The sequence below is a fragment of the Corylus avellana genome, chromosome 8 (genome assembly GCF_965113065.1).
Source record: "Corylus avellana chromosome 8, dhCorAvel1.hap1.2, whole genome shotgun sequence".
Lineage (NCBI taxonomy): Eukaryota > Viridiplantae > Streptophyta > Magnoliopsida > Fagales > Betulaceae > Corylus > Corylus avellana.
Genome location: NC_142497.1, coordinates 5,564,023 through 5,581,581, shown reverse-complemented (window position 1 = coordinate 5,581,581; position 17,559 = coordinate 5,564,023). Strand labels below are relative to the sequence as shown.

Here is a 17,559-nt window from a genome sequence, read left to right as displayed (position 1 = left end):
GGGTAGCCGGCAAGCCACCCCTAGGCCATGGGGTGGCCCGCGCCACCCCAGATCTTGCTGGGGATGGCCAGCCAGCTACCCCTGGCCCGCACCACCCCATGGCCTAGGGTGGCTCACCGGTCACCCCCACAAGGCTAACAGAGAGAGAAAGAGAGGTGCAGTGGGCGGTGGTGGCAAGCAAAGGCAGGGTGGCTGAAGGAGCTGTGTGAAGAAATAATCAAGTGTTTTGTTCTCATTTTATTTTTTCGCTCCAAGCTGATTAGTCATTCATTTAGGTGGGCAAAAAACTCACAGTTTTTGCCCCAACCATATTGAAGATATTCCCAATCACGCTAGATTTAGGCATTAATTTTATTACTTTTCACACACAGCTTTTACTTTGCCATTGTTGGCATACATAGATAATTAGCCTGCATAATGCAAAGTGCATGTTCAGGATGTTTTACCTCAACTCTAGCCCCCTAAATTCCAGAGGACTGGGCCGCCAAATAGCTTGGGAGTTGGAATTAGGAAGCGATGAAGACAACCTTTGGAAACACTGGCTTGGTACAAGATTAATTTGACTATTAATAAAGAATTGGACAGTAAGAGTATGAATTAGTCAAGCCGGCTGTAGACTTCATTCATGTTCAATTTCTGTCACAGGTTAAAGTGCCATTGATTTAAGTTACCATAATAAGTTTTTTTCATGCATTGACAACTACAAAGAGTTTAGATACTACGGCTGCAAAAGCTAGGCTCAGGCAAAGAGGAAAAATCGCATGCTTCAATTAAAAAACCTAATTGACATCTTCCACCTACAGCTAAATGCCATTGAATTGAATTAACTCTTATTTATGTAAGGATAATCTGCATCAACATATTTCTTCAATTAAAAAACCTAATTGATATCTTGGGCATTCTTCCACCTACAGTTAAATGTCATTGAATTGAATAACTTTTATTTTATATTAAGGATATATTGTATCAACACATTTCTTCAGTTTATAAACCTAATGAAAATCTTGGGCATTGTTGAATAATTATTATCCCATATACATTGATCATCACCTTTCTTCAATTATACCTAATTAGCCTTGATGTATGTACTTACCAAAAGATCTCTACATTATTTGTAACAAAAATTAAAAGGCTACAACTTACTTAAAAAGATTAAAGGTTACAAGAACTGATATTCTTCAGGACATTGTATTTCCTTTACTCTTTTCTTCTTGTTTGTAGTTGAAGATCGAAGTACTATTCTTCAGTTCTAAAAATTTTCTTTAACTAAATTAGGCAGCTTAGGTAAGCCAGATTGCCACCCATCAAGTGCCTTAGATTGAATTAACAACAACTAAAACGACGTGCCCTACTCTCAAGAATTATACCCAAGTTAGAGAGAAATTTGAGTTTAATTTTTGTTTTTTTGTTTTTTTTAAAAAAAAGACCAACTTCAAAACTAAATGAGCGGTAATTTTTTAATTGAGAGAATATTTGCATTTTTATAAATGTTATAAGGGTATAAAAAACATTTCACTTTTTAGTCACTTGAATTAATAAAATAAAAAAACCTAATGACATCGACTACCCATATTACAACTTTTAATAGTTTAGTAACAACATTGTAAAGGTCTAAGGGGAGCAAGCGAAGTTTCCTGATATGACAAAATGTCAACCATTTAATTGAGATTTAAAGAAATTTACTTAGTAAAATATATTGAAAAAATCAACTTAGTAGTGATAATAAACTCCTGTATTTTTAAGATATTTTACTCAAAAGATTTTAGTCATGCCACTTTTTTTTAAGAGTGGAATTTTCCTCTAAATTAAGTTGAAAAAATTATTTGCCCTTTTCACATGCATTAAAAAAAATACAAGTGAAAATTGCATGCTGTATTAAAAATGTATAGGAAAATTAAAAGTACATACATATAAAAAGATGCAAAGTTTTTTTCCCCCCAGGTTCAGGCAAGAAACTAAGATTATGTCCATCAAATCTGGAGAAAAGCATACAATTAAGCCGGACCACAAGTGGCGCGCTAAAAATAGAGAAGAAAGAAAAGTGGCTTCAAACAGGAAGTAGGAGCCTGAGATTATCACGCAATATGCAATATAAAAAACAAAAAGATAAAAAACCCAATAATGATCAATTTCCAATTTCCAATTTCCATTGGTAGTAACAAGTCTGCAACTAGCATTTATTAGAGGGAGTAGTAACAAGATACTTCAGGAAAACATTACTCCAAACCAGAACTTAAAAACAATGAAATCTGAGCTGCCTCATTCTTTCTTTCCAATGCCATGTGACATATTATAGATCCCTCGTCCCTGGTGAATGCATAACATATATTAAAGATTAGCGCTAGCAATGCAAATAGGATCAAGCCTAATTTTATTTATAAAGCAGTATAACAGAACTCACAATAAGAAATAATGAAGTAGCCGCCAAAGCAGCTGGAATGGCAACAGAGGTTAGCTTATCAAATCGTCCTTTGAGGTATGTGTGTTTGTGGATGTTTTGGAAATATTTTTGCTTCTCAAGAAGCTTCTCCCGTGGTCGAAATGGTTGTTCTGTGACTTCTGTCATCCTGCATGATGGAATTAAAATCTTCTGATCAATTTCATTATATCATATATTATATTTACAAAGTTCTCGAAACTTTGGATACCCTTGCCCTAAAAAAAGGCAAAGTGCATATGCACAATTCATTTATGTTCTGTGTTCTTTAGTGACAAAGAAAAGGATACAATTTTAACTGAAATCACATTTCATAAAATGATGAAAAGAACGATCACAGCAGAAAGCACTATAAAATACACAAACAGGACTGGTGAATATCCAAGAACCAAGAACAATGGAATATTGTTACCTATTTTTCTTTTAATGAGGTTCGTATACCACTCCTTCCAAGAATTTCCATATTTGGCATTGTTGTACTTACTGTACCAGCAGCTCACATGGTGCGAAGTGAACAAACTAATTGGCTTAAATTAGATCTTTTCCACTCTAAAACGCAGCCAACATGAAACATATCCACTAAACCAGTAATTCCATCATAAATGTTCTATAAGACTTATTTGGAATAAAGCTATTTAAAAAAAAAAAAAAAAAAAAAAAAAAAAAAAAAAGATATCCAGTAACTTTCCACTTCTGACCACATTAGTCGACAGCACTCTTCAAGCCTCACAATCTCCATAGTTAACCTGTCATTGCTGAAAATAAGTAGTCGTTGTCTCCCTCTAATACATCACTGGTAAACCAAGAGTCCAATTTTTCATGTCCAATCGTCATCCCCAAATTATCCTGTTCCTGTTTGCCAATGCTATATGGAAATGTTGGCTCAAGCTATTTCCACCAAGAATCTTGTTTGCCCATGTTATATGGAAATATTGCTGCAAACGAGTACAACTCTATAAAAAATGGAACTTCAGGTCCAATCCCAGCACATCACTTCCATACTTAATCAAGCTCAGAAGATTGACAGGACGACTTCACACAAACATACAACAATATCTCATGGAAGTTCTCTCCTCCAACATTCACCAAGATTACTCCATTGAAGCTTAGCTGAACAAGTCATCAGTTATGTTCCTCCACATTCTTAGAGAACAATGAACTGGCTTGTCATAACCTAATCCTATATATATTTTGGTACAAAATTTGTGAAACATCTATCACCATAAAAATTCTCCTGAGAAATCTTGTGTTCATTTTTTTTTTATTGTGAAAAGGCGCTACACATGTACATAAGAAATATATAAGAGAAACACATAATGAGAAAAGGACAAAAGATCAAGCAAATCGTGAAAATTAGTAATATGTAAACAGTCAAAGGCAACTGTCCATAGGAAAAGAGTTTTGAAGAAGAAGGCCTTTAGCTCCAATACTGTCATCCCGCAATCTTCAAAGCTTCAATCATTTCTTTCTCTCCATATACACCTCATTAAGCATGGCAGAATCATCGTCCACGCTGCTGCACTTTGAAAACTACCAAATGGCCATCTCCAACTTGCATAGAGATCCACCACCCGTTGAGGCATAATCAACTCTAATCCAACAAGACTGAAGATAGAATTCCATAGGGCCTAGCAACCTCGCAGTGAAGTAGAAGGTGATCTACATATTCCCCATTCTTCTTACACATGCAACACCAATCTATGCATGCATTTATGGGTGATAAGGGCATTATAGAAAGATATAACCTCAAACAACCCCCCTCTTGGAATCTTGTGTTCATTGTGAGAGTTCTATTTGATAAGTGGCTTGTATTGTAAACTTCTCATTATAAGAGCATAAAACAAGGTAGCATTCAAATCCAGTAAACTTCTCATTATAAGAACATAAAACGAGGCAGTATTCAAAGCCAGATTAAGTACAGATTTAGTGGAAGAGTATTAGAGACTATTTCAAAAGCCACAACAGAAATAGGTCTAGTGATATCTACAATAAGCCCATCAAGGGCATTTGAATGCAACTAATCCAAATTCATGCTTCAATAATGAAACCATAAATCCTCTTCCCAATCAGCTCAAATAGTACCCAATACTTTCGTGGTTTATGGAACATTAGTTGCTACAACACAGGGTTCTCTATTTTTTTTTTTTTTTTTTGGTAAGTAACACATGATTCTCTATTTAACTGTCCTACAACAATCCTTCAGCCAAAATGAAGCAAATTCAAGATATGTATGAGCCACTTCAAGCAACAACAAAAAAAAGCTACTGCAGTAATTTGATCCTATGGCTTAAGGATCAAATTAAGCCATAGGATCAAAACAATAAAACCAATCTCCTTCTGCTTAGGTGTTTTTCTTGAATACTTCCTGTATATTTGGGTTGCGCCTTTGAGCTTTTTAACAAAATTCATTACTTCTAAAAAAAAAAAAATAATCAAAAACCCCATTTCTTATTGGACAATATCCAGATATTCTTTCCGTTAATCCCTCACTCTCTCCTACATTATCAAAACTTCAAATGCAACCTTGAACACTGCAGCGAAGCAAAATCTGCCTAGAAAAGCCCAAGCCACTCACAGAAGCAAAAATCCTCATACCTGCTTTCTAAAACCTGAAGCAGCCCCTAAAGAAGACCCGAGAAACCCCCACCAAACAGGCCCTCAGGCAAATAAAAACTCTGCATGTACAATCATCGAAAATCATGCGCTCCACCAGTTACCGACTCATTTAACTCAATTCTGATTCATCTACGCATAAACAAGCTCTACTCTAGGCTATAAAACGGGTCACACTCCTACCACAAACTTATAAACCATTGCAATCAAAGCAAAAGGTAATAAGAATAACCACAAAAGCTAAAGACCCAGAACAAACCATAGCTAAATTGCATTCAACAGAGCTAGATCCAATCACGCCAATAAAAACAAGAACATTGCAAACCAAATCAGAAAAAAAAAAAAAAAAAAAAAAAAAAAGACAACCGCGACCAAAGCACAAGTATCAAAACCCTAGATCTAAAGCATCAAAAACCGGTCGGAGACATCCTAATCTTGGATAAGTAGTTGGAAAATGAACTCGACGAGCTTACCTGAGATTGGCGGATTTGGAGGTGCGTGAGAAGTTCAACGTTTCGGAGCCGACTGCTGGCGATAAAGAAGGTTGTCGAAGACGCGAATGAGTGGGGATTGAATATGTATTGGGGAAAATGGATTTGGGTCCCCTCCGGTGATTTCCCTACAGTGGGTTCCAATGCGTACGCTAATGACTTGCCACGTCGTCGACATGATTGAGTATATGTTGGGCATGTTTAGAACGCTTCTATGGTTTGGGCTTGGGCTCTAAGACAAGGGATAAATGCAATTTTTTGTTTATGTATTTTAAAGTTTTGATAAAAAAAACTTTTTGAGTTTTAAAGATATAAGAAAAGGAAAATGTTAAAGGCCCAATTATTTTGCTCAACTTATGGTTAATTTTTGCCTTATTTTTTTAAATTAAAAAATAACAAAATAAAAAAAAAAAAAAATTTGAAGCAATAATTTTTATTTTGGTTGTTCTTTTTTTGTGTATTTTTAAAAAAATAAAAACTGTATTTTACTTCAAAAACTTTTTCTTTATTTTTTAATTTAAAAATTAACAAAATTTAAAATTTAAAAAGTTTCTGAAGCAATCATTTTTATTTTAGTCATTCTCTTATTTGGTGTTTTTTTTATAAAAAAAAAAACTGTATTTTTCTTCATAATAATGATCATTTTTTTAAAAAAAATTAGTTATTATTATGAATAAAAATACAATTTTTATTTAAAAAAAATACCAAATAAAAGAATAACCAAAATAAAAATTATTACTTCAGAAATTTTTTAAATTTTTTATTTTGTTATTTTTTAAATTAATAATAATAAAAAAAGTTGGCCTTAACTTGGCCCGAAATAGGGGCTATATCATTTCTCATAAGAAAAACAATAACAAAAAAAATTGTCCCCACCATTTCAAAAGTTCACAAAATTCATATGAACATCAATTATCGTGTGACACGGGTCATTTGCAATCGGTGATATTCTAAAAATCACGTGAGAGAAACATATATATATATATATATATATATATATAATCTTTAATCTTTTAAACTTTCCAAGGCAAATGAAGTGTGGATTCCACCTGTCTAGAAGAAGCAAAATACAATTAGGAAGAAGAATAAGTATAAATCATATTTTTATTTCAATTAACTCTTGAATTAGTTATTATTAAAAATATATATATATTTAAGAGCTAGTTAAAACTTTTGGAATAATTATGGAATAAAAGGTATATTGCATTTCTGTTACATAGAAATTCAGATACTGGATAATGGGAATTCCTAACTATAAACCCCCAAATGGTTGTATAACGGCGACGCCCCCATAATTCTACCGGAGCGAAATCTAAGCTGTATAGACTCTCTGTCTCTCGAGAATTGATAATGGAGAAAGCTGTATAGCCATTTTCTTTCCTCCTCGCTCTTCCCCGACTCTGCTTCTCGCCAAAATGCGCTCCAAGGACAGGATCTCCTACTTTTACGACGGTACGTACTAATCTCTCTTAGAGAATAATTCAAAGCTGAATTTAGAATCTTTGTTTACCTCTCTATATATATGTGTGTGTATCTGTATATTATAGAATTTTTCTTGCGTAAAGATCTTAGTATATAGTTTATAGAAACCGAAGCCCTTGCTGTATGCGACCTGGCCCGGTCTGTGTGTGCCTGTATATACGATCTCATAGTCTGTATTGGTGCGAAGAAAATGTTAAACCAGAAAAAAAAAAAAAAAGAGTTAATTACGATGCAGCTGGGCCTGATGTAATGATGGAACAATAACTGAATTTTTTTAGTTAAAATATATTCTCCACTTCGGGGCGGAGAGGGACCTCAGACAGTTACTCAAATTTCATGCCTTTTCTTGAGTAACTCTACGCTGCACGTCCAGCGTCTACTATGATGGAAAGGGCAATATGGCAGCTTCCTTCTTTTAGTTCTTTATTCTTGAGTCATGCCTTGTATTGAGCTTCCTTCTCTATTCCTTATTTTTTTAATTTTTTTTAATTTTTAATTTTTTTTTTCTTGCTAACCTTTATTTTGGATTCAGCTTTCCTTTATAGAGTCGTGCCTCTTGGGTCTATCATTTACCCCATGAACCTTGTCCTCGAGGTCTAAATAAGGAAATTGGTAGCATTTTCCATTGAACCAAAACTATCATTCTGCCTTTCTCATCTGTGGTGATTTCTTTTGCAATGTCACCCTCCTTGGTTCCTTGCTGCAGCACCTCGATGGAAAACACTTGGGATGGCTTGCATTTGTGGCCAGGAACGAACCAATTGGTGCAGTAAAAGCATAGGCCTTTCTTGTGCTTCTGTTGCATTTCATCCCACGTGAAGCGTTGCACACTGAGCTATTTAGATGCAACACTTGAAGCAGCAGGGTGCAAAGGTATTCAGTTGAAGTCAGAGTACAGATAACGTCGCTACCGACATAGCTTTTTGCCTCTCAAATGGGCCAAGTCAATGATATTGCGAGAGTGTGGGGTTTGAGCATCAAACCTCAGACACAATGTTATCCTTCAAACCCCCCCTCAAATGATCCGATCAGGGCCTTTTGTGGTCATCCGGGCACTCTATACGCTCAAACTCCATTTGGTATTCACGCAATGTACCATTTTAGCAAATATGCATCAAAGCCTCGTTGCAAACTGCGTGAGGATCTCTTTTTTAAACAATGCCCAAGTAACTGCAGTGCCCTCCTCCTGGTACATCTTTTGTAGCCATTGCCTCAATGGATTTGCCTCCACTTTGAGGTGGAGGGACGCTAGGAGGACCTTCTGATCATTTGGTGTCCCTTGGTAGTTGAAGAATTGTTACACATGGTTGAGCCAAACTATGGGGTCATATCCCACATGATGTGGAAAGTTCATCTTGACATGGCGGGTGAAGCCATGCAAGTAGATGCCTTCCTCGCAAGCCACGATTGCTTACTCCTGGTTGATTGGGGTCTTCTCAGGAGTTGGGAATCATTGTTCATGGGGTTTTGACAGCATCTCCATGATGTTGCGCAAGTTGTCTTCCATACTTTGCATACACGTCTTGTTGGCAGCAAGATGATGGATGTTGTCTTGCATGCTTTGAATATTTTCGTGTATTTCCTGCATGTTGCTCTCCATCCGCTCAGTCTAATCCTTATGGGTTGCCATCAATGTGGAACCACATGGAGACCAAGGGGACCATGCCCCCCGCCCGCCCCCCCCCCCCCCCCCCCCCCCCCCCCCCCAAAAAAAAAAAAAAAAGCTTGAAAAAATATAAAGTTATATAACAAATTTATTGAGTCACTTAAGTTAGATGGGGGAAATATTGCATGGATTCGTGGGAGCAAAAAAGTTTCTACAATTCTACCCATCAATCGCCCCCTCTCCACCCTTGTATATATCACAGTAGAGTTTAAAACGAACTCTTGAATTTATTGATGGATTGATTTGTCTTGTTTTCACTCTTCGAGTGTCTACAACGACTACCGAACGAGCATTTTCAACTATAAAAGTTGTTGAAACAAGTGATGAATTTCTTGCAAATAATTTAGTTGTCTACATCAAAAGAAAAATTGTTTGAAAACTTCAATTCTGATTCGATACTTGATGATTTAGTTCTCTAAAAAAGCGTAGGCTACAATTTTAGATAGTTTTTTATTTTTTATTTTTTTATATATATATTCTTTGTTTACTTTTTGTACTAGTGCATGTTACCTTACTGATATATCAATTTTGGCACATATTTATGAAGTTTGATAGATATACTTTTTGAAATGCACATTTTGTGTTATAAAATACTTCATTGAATCATTTCTATCTTGAATTGTGTTTATGCTTGTTATAGCTGCATGTCCAGCATCTGCTATGATGGAAGAGCAATATGCCAGCTTCCTTCTTTATTCTAGACTCGTGCCTTTTATTCAGCTTCATTCTTTCTTCTTTCCCTTTTAGTTTCTTACCAACCTTTATTTTAATTCAACTTTCCTTTCTAAAGCCATGCCTCTTGGGTCTATCATGTAACTATTTCGCTATTTGGCTAATAATTTTGTGTGTGAACAAGGGCATGATACCCTGGGACTGAACTGGTAGCTTTGAAAGTAAATGTTGTTGCTACCATGAATCATAATCATATGAGGATGATAAAATTTTACGAGTGCATGAAATTGTTTATTTATAAGGTTTTCATGAATTGAAGCTAGTTTTTCGTGGTTTTGGATACTTCGAAAACACAAAGGAAGAACAATTTAAGCCTAATGGATTCTTTTGATTGGTTTTGGTAGGAACCTGGCTAGGGCGTGTTATGCACAATAAATCGATTTCAAAGTTATATATTTTTAATTAATTTGCATAATTATTATTTTTTTTATTTTATTTTTTTACAATTATGGTAGATACTCTGCTTATATTTCAATGAAACTAATACAGTTGATAGAAAGTTACTTATGTGAAAATGGCTATTGCAGGGGATGTGGGTAGTGTTTATTTTGGGCCGAACCATCCAATGAAACCACACCGGCTTTGTATGACCCACCATCTTGTCCTCTCCTATGAGCTTCATCAGAAGATGGAAATTTATGTTAGTTACTGAACATGGAATCTCTTTATTTAATAAATGGGTTCTTTGTATTTGATACTTTTCTTTCTATTGTGCAGATTGGAGTGGTTGATTCTGTAAATATTCTGTAAACTATTGATGTTTTGGTTTGTTTGTGTTGTATAATGCAGCGGCCTCACAAAGCGTATCCTGTTGAACTTGCTCAGTTCCATTCAGCCGATTATGTTGACTTTTTACACCGGATCACACCCAACAGTCAACACTTGTTCTCAAATGAATTGGCAAAATGTATGACCTATTTTTTGTAAATTTGCTATTTATAAGCATTTGATGTGTCAATAATCTTTTTTTGTTTTTTTTATTGTTTACAATGAATGTTGGAAAAGTAGTGAGTGTATGTTTCAGATCTTTTATAGAAAAATTGATTGTAGTGTTTTGCCCCTTGAAAAGATTGATGTGGTTAATCATTTTGTGTTGAGGTCTTAATACCTGTGAAGGTTTGGATTTGAAAATAGTCATCAGACTCATACCAAGAATCAATTTGTAGAAGGTTTGGTTCTCCATACAACCGATTTAATGGTTAGCTCACCAGTTGAATTGTTGATTTTTTAATGTTATAAGTGTTTCTTACATAATATTTGTAATTATAAAATATGTGTAGAAATAATGTAGTACTAAAAAAATATATATATCTTTTTCTCAAAAGCTCTGGTATTTTAGCAGTATTGCCTTTTGTCATTCAAACTTGAGGTTCCAAGTCCAAATAACTACAACAAGAAGCTATAATTTTTAAGATATGCAGTTCAGTCACTCAGCATTATTGATGATTCCTAAAAACCCACAACTTAAATCAGTGCTCACCAGTTGTATCGCATAACCGGTATGATGAAAATATCAAGACAAACACCAACTGGTTCAACTGAATGGTTCGATATTGTTTTGAAAAATGCAGTTGTGAGCGTGAGTGGTATTTTGACACACTTCATAGATTAATGGTATACATAGTTTTACAAGTCATTGTTTAAGAGTGTGTTTGTCCATCCTCTTGCCAGTGAACCATAACATGTTAGTATGCAATGAACTTGTTTTGAATTATTAGTACTAATTGATTATGATTGTGGAGTTAATGTTATAACCCTATGGGTTGTGCAATAGATGTAAATAATTTGACTCTAATTTGAATATGTCATTGTCCAAGATTCTCTTTTAATTTAACTTTCTTTGGTTTGATAAACCATGCATTTTGCTGATTCCCTTCTTTTTTTTTTTCTTTTTTTCTTTTTATTACTTTCTAAACCAGATAATCTTGGAGAAGATTGCCCTGTCTTTGAAAATTTGTTTGAGTTTTGTCAAATTTATGCTGGTGGAACGATAGGTAATTAATGGTAATTTCAGTACTGGAATTTTGATCTTAAAAATTGGGTTCTTTCCTATTTCAACCTTATATAGTGATTGACATTTGCTAGCAGATGCTGCACGCAGATTGAACAATCAACTTTGTGACATTGCTATCAACTGGGCTGGTGGGTTACACCATGCCAAGAAGTGCGAGGCATCTGGCTTTTGTTACATCAATGATTTGGTTTTGGGAATCTTGGAGCTTCTAAAACATCATGCCCGTGTTTTGTATATTGATATAGACGTGCATCATGGCGATGGTGTAGAAGAAGCCTTTTATTTCACAGACAGGTAAAATAACCATCTGATTATATAAAGAATTTGGATAAGGGAAGGTATTACAAGAAGGCCATTGGGAACTTTGAATTTTTAGTGAAATGATCAGTTTACATATTATAGCTTACTGCTAATGATACTATATGATTAGGCTTCTTCAAATTTCTTGATGCAGTGATATATGTTTCAAATGTGTTAATATATGCTGATAGGGTCTAAGTGTTACTTTGCTAGAAAAGTGATAAGTGTAAACTGTTGTATCTATGATGTTTTTACTCATATACATAGAAGGTATACAAGAGAAACACTTAGTTAGAAGGAGGAAAAAAAACAAGGTAATCATGAAAACTAAGCATGAAAGGAGTTACAAACGCAGCTGTCCAAATATAAAGAGTACAAAAGAAAAAAGGACTTAAGCTCCTCCAATGTCCTCTTGCGGTCCTTAAAACTTATATCATTTCTTTTCTTCTAAAGAACACCACAAAAGGCAAGAAGACACCATCATAGATACTGTTATGTTAGTACGAGATAGCTCAAAGTACTTGGCGAATTATACTGCAGCCTGAAACAAGCAACTTGCTGGCGAATTTGGGCCCAAATTGGTGGGGGGTAGTAGGACATTTGAGGGCCCCACAACCCTCGAAGATTTTGAGAACACCCTTTCTATTTTTTATTTTTATATGGTGACACCTTCGTTTTCTGCACTTGGCCATCTCCAAGTTATTGTCATCCTACATCTGAACTCCCAAAGGGGAATTTTTAGCTCTACACTGGGCTAAAAATTATGTTAATGAAACTCTTTTTCACATGTAAACTGTATATTCTTTTGTCTTGCAATCAAAGAATTGGCCTTTATTAATGATTTAAATGTTTCTTAGAATCAAGAGTCCTATTAGCACTCTTGATTCTGATCAATATTTAAATAGTTAATGTGGTGCATTTGGAGAAAAAGGAACATTTGTAGCTTCGATGATTGCAAGGAAACAAGTTTGGAGATTCAGTTTTTTTTTCTTAAATCCCTCTTTGAGTGGATCTATGATAATACCCTTCTCAATATCTCTAGCTTTGTAGATTTTTATTTTCTGTTTTCTCGTTCTTGATTTGCTGGATGTTTTTCTCTCGTATTCTTGTGTACTATAGTTGCGGCCCTTGCACATTTATTGAACTTCTTTTACTTATCAAAAAGAAAAAAAAAATAATAAATAAATAAATAAAAATTCGAGAGTGCTGACCTTCAATCACACTGGTTTTCTTGTGTTAAACCATAAGAAATTTACTTTATGCTGTCTTTCTCTTTTGCTATTAGTTAAAAGATTCTATAAATTATTAAGGATATATGATTTCTATATGTCCAGTTGATCAACTTGTATATTCTTTGGTAAAGTTATCATGCTTTCTTTATACTCGACTAAATCTGTGAAATTGGACATGGCAGGGTGATGACTGTTAGTTTTCACAAGTATGGGGACATGTTTTTTCCAGGAACTGGTGATGTTAAGGTGATTTTTTAAGGCTTTATTGCTTTCTTTTTGGATAGTCTTCTATAGGCGAAGACAACTTTCAAATTTCAGATCTGCATGGGTTAATGCTGTTAGGATTTCTTTGTATTGAATGCATCGAGCCAGTTATTTCCAAGCAATTCCTACCCTTAACTCGGCTGTTTGCTCTACACACACCCACCTGCATTTCAGGCATCCTGATAAATCATGTATGTGGCTACTCAATCTAGAGTTGTTTATTCATCTGTTTTTGGTCAAAACAATTACAGAAGTTGTTTTGTAAGCTTTCAGTGTCAACTGTTATAGAATCTGAGCACAGTAATCATAATGTATATATTCCATATATCATGGAAGTGTCAGCAATAATGTAATCGAATATCATGAAGAAACTGAATTCCTAGTTGAACTTAAAACAGGATTTTGCGCGAACAAGTACTTTTTATTGAGTGATAGATATTATGCACATATGCAACCAAGTCTAAAAGAACATTGAATTAGCACACTAGTTTTGTTCCACCTAGAACATCACCTATTACTCTCAAATGGGCATTTACACCCACACTTTGGCCATAAATTTCCAGAACCATCTGAGCAGTGCCTGTCAAGTGACCAAATTAGTTACCCTCTGCTTTGCCCATCATTACAGTTGTAAGAACATATCAAAGCCTTAGAATTAGCTAATGTAAAAAAAGTATAGTTAGTACACAAACCATTCCCAGGGAGCGCTTGACCTTCAAAGATCTTTTGCATGCTCACTGGTCTTATTCCTACTCTGTCCTGTTTATTATTTAAATTTGTATTAGCATAGGACTTTTGGAACACAAGAATGGTATGTAGTTGAATTATGAGTGATGTTTATTGCTACTGTTTTGTACTGAAGGAAATAGGAGAAAGGGAAGGGAAGTTTTATGCCATAAATGTCCCGCTCAAGGATGGAATAGATGATTCCAGCTTCACCAGACTTTTTAAGAGTGTAAGTTCTGGCAATAAGCAAATAATTCGAGATTGATATCTTTTTTTGTGGCTTGATCATGCCAAGTATAAACTTTTGGTTGCAAATTTCCATGTTGTAGATTATTTCCAAGGTTGTTGAAACATATGTACCAGGTGCAATAGTTCTCCAATGTGGGGCAGATTCACTAGCTGGGGACCGCTTAGGCTGCTTCAATCTCTCCATTGATGGTGCATACTCCTTGTAATTATTATTTTTTTTTCTCCTCACCTGTTATGCTTATACCACCCCCACCCCCCACCCAAAAAAAAAAAAAACTGTCAATTTTAAATTGGTCTTGAATTAGTTGCAGTGGCTCAGCTTTGATTGCAAAATTTACTTTTTGGTGACATTCTGATGCTTCTTACAGGGCATGCTGAATGTGTTAGGTTTGTGAAGAAGTTTAATTTGCCTTTACTGGTATGTTTTTTTTATTTTGACCAAAACTTATAGTTCATTAGTATCATATATCAGACATACAGAGAGTAACCTCTTGTGCAGGTAACTGGAGGTGGGGGATATACAAAAGAGAACGTTGCTCGATGTTGGGCTGTGGAAACTGGAGTTCTTCTGGATACAGAACTTCCCAATGGTATGCTAATTAGATGCTCCTTCTTTTTAATATTTAATTTGCAGATATGCCATGACGTTTTGGATATCTTTTATTTTTATTATTACTAATTCTTATCATGGTAAGTGCAATTGATCTTTTCTGGTTACATTACCTCAGATCCAGAAATCAATGTCCAAATCATCAAATGATATGTCGCTTTTAGAATGCCAACATGAGATGTTGAATTCTATTTACATTTTTTCTTGTTTACTATGAGAAGGGGTGGAAGATTTTTTTTTTATAACGTGTCAATCTCATTAAAAGCGTAATGTGTTGCTAAGTACACAGAGAATATACGAAAGGAACCACCTAATTAACATGGGCAAAACAAAAAAGAAAATCACTAAAACTAATCGAGGGGTGAAAGACATGCAACATATTCAAGAGATTGTGTTTGATTTAGTGTAAGAATTTAATTTAATTACAATGTTTGGCATTGTTTTGGTTGATATATCCTATTGTGTGTAGTTACCTTTTGAAGTTGGAGATTTTTTTCTTTTTATTAAAGCCTGGCCCTTTTTTAAAACTTTCTTCAGTTTTCACACTAAAAATGAAAAGAAAAAAAAAGGATGGTGGGGAGATATGATATGATATGTATGTATTTACTATTTTCAAAACATTTGTAACCAGAAAATTAGTTTTTCCATGTGGCATTTTTAGTAGTTTATGCAGTGTTGGCCCTATGTATGCAAGCTGTAACCAGTTATGTCTGTCCTATATGTAAAATAATCATCCTGTATTTTCATATTTCTTGGGCATAACTCCAGCTTTTGCTTATGCCATCTGCTTTCTGTTGACTGCCTATTAAGAATATATTTCCTATTTTATAGGGAGAAACCACCTATTATGATGGTTAGCACATTCACATCCCACTTAACAAATTAACTTTTTAGCTAATTTAGCTAGCTCTGTAGCAAAAATCACCAAAAATCTCCTTAAATCCGGTTTTCCAATTTGGAGAGGGTTTTTGCAAGCATTTGTAAGAGGCAAAAAAAAACTACTCATTCTCTCTCCTCTCAAAATTTTTATTCATTTTTTTTTTCCTCTTTCTCTTTCTCTTTCCTGTTCTCCATCTCTCTATTTTCCCACTTTCTCTCTCCTTTGCAACATGATAGACTGAGTGAAGGACGAGAACAACACGGTGGTGACAACCACGGTGGGACAGCAAGCTTCACCGACAGGCGAGATCTAGACAGCGAGCCCTGGGATCCGAGCGAGATTTGGACAACGAGCCATGGAACCAACAGTTGTTGCGCAGCTTCATGATGGCAGCAAGAGAGACGCAAGAGATGCGAGAGAGATATTTGGAGGAGAGAGAGTGGCGAGAGAGATATGGAGGAGAGAGAAACATGAGATAAAAATTTAAAATATATATATATTATTTTAATAAAAATAGAGAGAGTTTTAGAGAGTGGGATGGAGAGTGTATTTGAAAAGTAGGTAGCTAAAATAGAAAAAGTGACTTTTTATTAGATAAATTAGCTAAGTTTAAAGAGCCGGGTGTTAATGCTCTAACCTTGCTATAACTAGTATTCTGATTCTTTTTGTTTCATGTTTCATTTATCAATTTTTTCTTTCTTGCAGAGATCCCAGAAAATGAGTATATCAAATATTTTGGTCCAGAATACTCGTTGAGGATTCCAAATGGGCACATAGTATGTAATTTCTAAGAAATCTTCTGTTACTAGTGCATTTTACTTCATTCATGCATCAATTTCATTGCCAAACCAATTATTGTTATGGTAATTAGCTGGTTTTGGGACATGTAAACTGATTGGTTTTACATGGCAGATTGATCATATCTATGAACACTTTTAAAAACTTAGTTTTCATTGTGCTACAGAGATTATCAGCATTGAAGCTCTCTCTCTCATTCTTTCTTCTATATTTTTCCTCCCCATTGCTTGAGCAGGAGAACTTAAACAGCAAATCGTACCTTAGCACAATCAAAATGCAGGTCTTCGAAAATCTTCGCAGCATCCAACATGCTCCTGGTGTACAAATGCAAGAGGTGGGTTGAATACAAATGTTGCCGAACCCGCTTTATTTCTAGAAAGTGAAATTTGTTGTACGATTTGGTTACACTTTTATTTACTTGCTATGCCATTCTCTTGGATGGCCTTTGATAGCTACAATTAAGTTTAGCTTCTGATGATTTTTCCCATTTAAAAGTTTACGAAAGTGATCATACATTGGTTTGTCTTTTGCAGGTTCCACCCGACTTTTATGTTCCTGATTTCGATGAAGACGAGCGAGACCCCGATGAGCGCATGGATCGTAAGTAAAATGAAAACTCATATGCATCCAAGAACCCTAACACAATTTTTGCCACTTGAATTTCTTTCTCAGCTGTTGTGCATTTGTTGATTCCATTAAAATTTTGGCCATTTTCAGAGCAAGCCCAAGACAAGCACATTCAGCGCGACGATGAATATTATGAAGGAGACCATGATAATGATCAGAATATGGACGACGTATAAGTTGTTGTGACCTGAGCACTACATATGTTTTGTGGGAAGAGTAACTTTTCAATTTAGAAAGGAAGATGTAATTAGACTCCCAATTATGTGTAGCGCCCAAGCGAATTCACCTGATCTGATGTAACAAATATGACTGCTGTAGAAAAACACTGCAATTTACCAAAATTAAGAGAAATCGAATAGCAATTTGATTAGGTAGGTACATTTGCTAGTCCTTTTTCCAAGTAATTAACATCTTTTACAGCTTCATTAACAAGGAAAA

At 35.0% G+C, this 17,559-nt stretch overlaps 2 protein-coding genes across 3 annotated transcripts; one reads left to right on the top strand and one right to left on the bottom strand.

Moving 5' to 3' along the window:
• Positions 1–2,109: 2,109 nt before the first annotated feature.
• On the bottom strand, positions 2,110–5,652 carry LOC148584012 (uncharacterized). Its single transcript, XM_088518845.1, has 3 exons — positions 5,524–5,652; positions 2,402–2,567; positions 2,110–2,307 (listed from the first exon to the last, which is right to left on the bottom strand). The coding sequence occupies exons 2-3, from the start codon at positions 2,564–2,566 to the stop codon at positions 2,260–2,262; spliced, it is 213 nt and encodes a 70-aa protein (XP_088374971.1). The 5' UTR covers position 2,567; positions 5,524–5,652; the 3' UTR covers positions 2,110–2,259.
• A 1,099-nt stretch (positions 5,653–6,751) lies between these two features.
• Positions 6,752–17,501, top strand: HDA9 (histone deacetylase 9). 2 transcript variants are annotated; one of them, XM_059574481.2, is made up of 14 exons: positions 6,752–6,993; positions 9,949–10,061; positions 10,211–10,328; positions 11,341–11,415; positions 11,510–11,729; positions 13,150–13,213; positions 14,094–14,186; positions 14,287–14,395; positions 14,575–14,624; positions 14,706–14,796; positions 16,402–16,472; positions 16,730–16,828; positions 17,028–17,094; positions 17,212–17,501. In XM_059574481.2, exons 1-14 carry the CDS (start codon positions 6,957–6,959, stop codon positions 17,295–17,297), a joined length of 1,293 nt encoding a protein of 430 aa, XP_059430464.1. In that variant the 5' UTR covers positions 6,752–6,956; the 3' UTR covers positions 17,298–17,501. The 2 variants fall into 2 exon arrangements, with proteins under 2 accessions (XP_059430464.1, XP_059430465.1); XM_059574482.2 differs by lacking the exon at positions 6,752–6,993 and having other exon boundaries at positions 9,973–10,061; positions 10,139–10,328.
• Positions 17,502–17,559: the final 58 nt, after the last annotated feature.

Excerpts from the sequence above, each read along its gene's own strand:
- LOC148584012 (XM_088518845.1), bottom strand. The coding sequence starts at position 2,566 with ATGACAGAAGTCACAGAACAACCATTTCGACCACGGGAGAAGCTTCTT. Across the intron at positions 2,308-2,401 it reads CTACTTCATTATTTCTTATT|GGACGAGGGATCTATAATAT; the intron begins GTGAGTTCTGTT and ends TGCATTCACCAG.
- HDA9 (XM_059574481.2), top strand. The coding sequence starts at position 6,957 with ATGCGCTCCAAGGACAGGATCTCCTACTTTTACGACG. Across the intron at positions 14,396-14,574 it reads CTTCAATCTCTCCATTGATG|GGCATGCTGAATGTGTTAGG; the intron begins GTGCATACTCCT and ends TGCTTCTTACAG. Across the intron at positions 16,473-16,729 it reads GGATTCCAAATGGGCACATA|GAGAACTTAAACAGCAAATC; the intron begins GTATGTAATTTC and ends TTGCTTGAGCAG.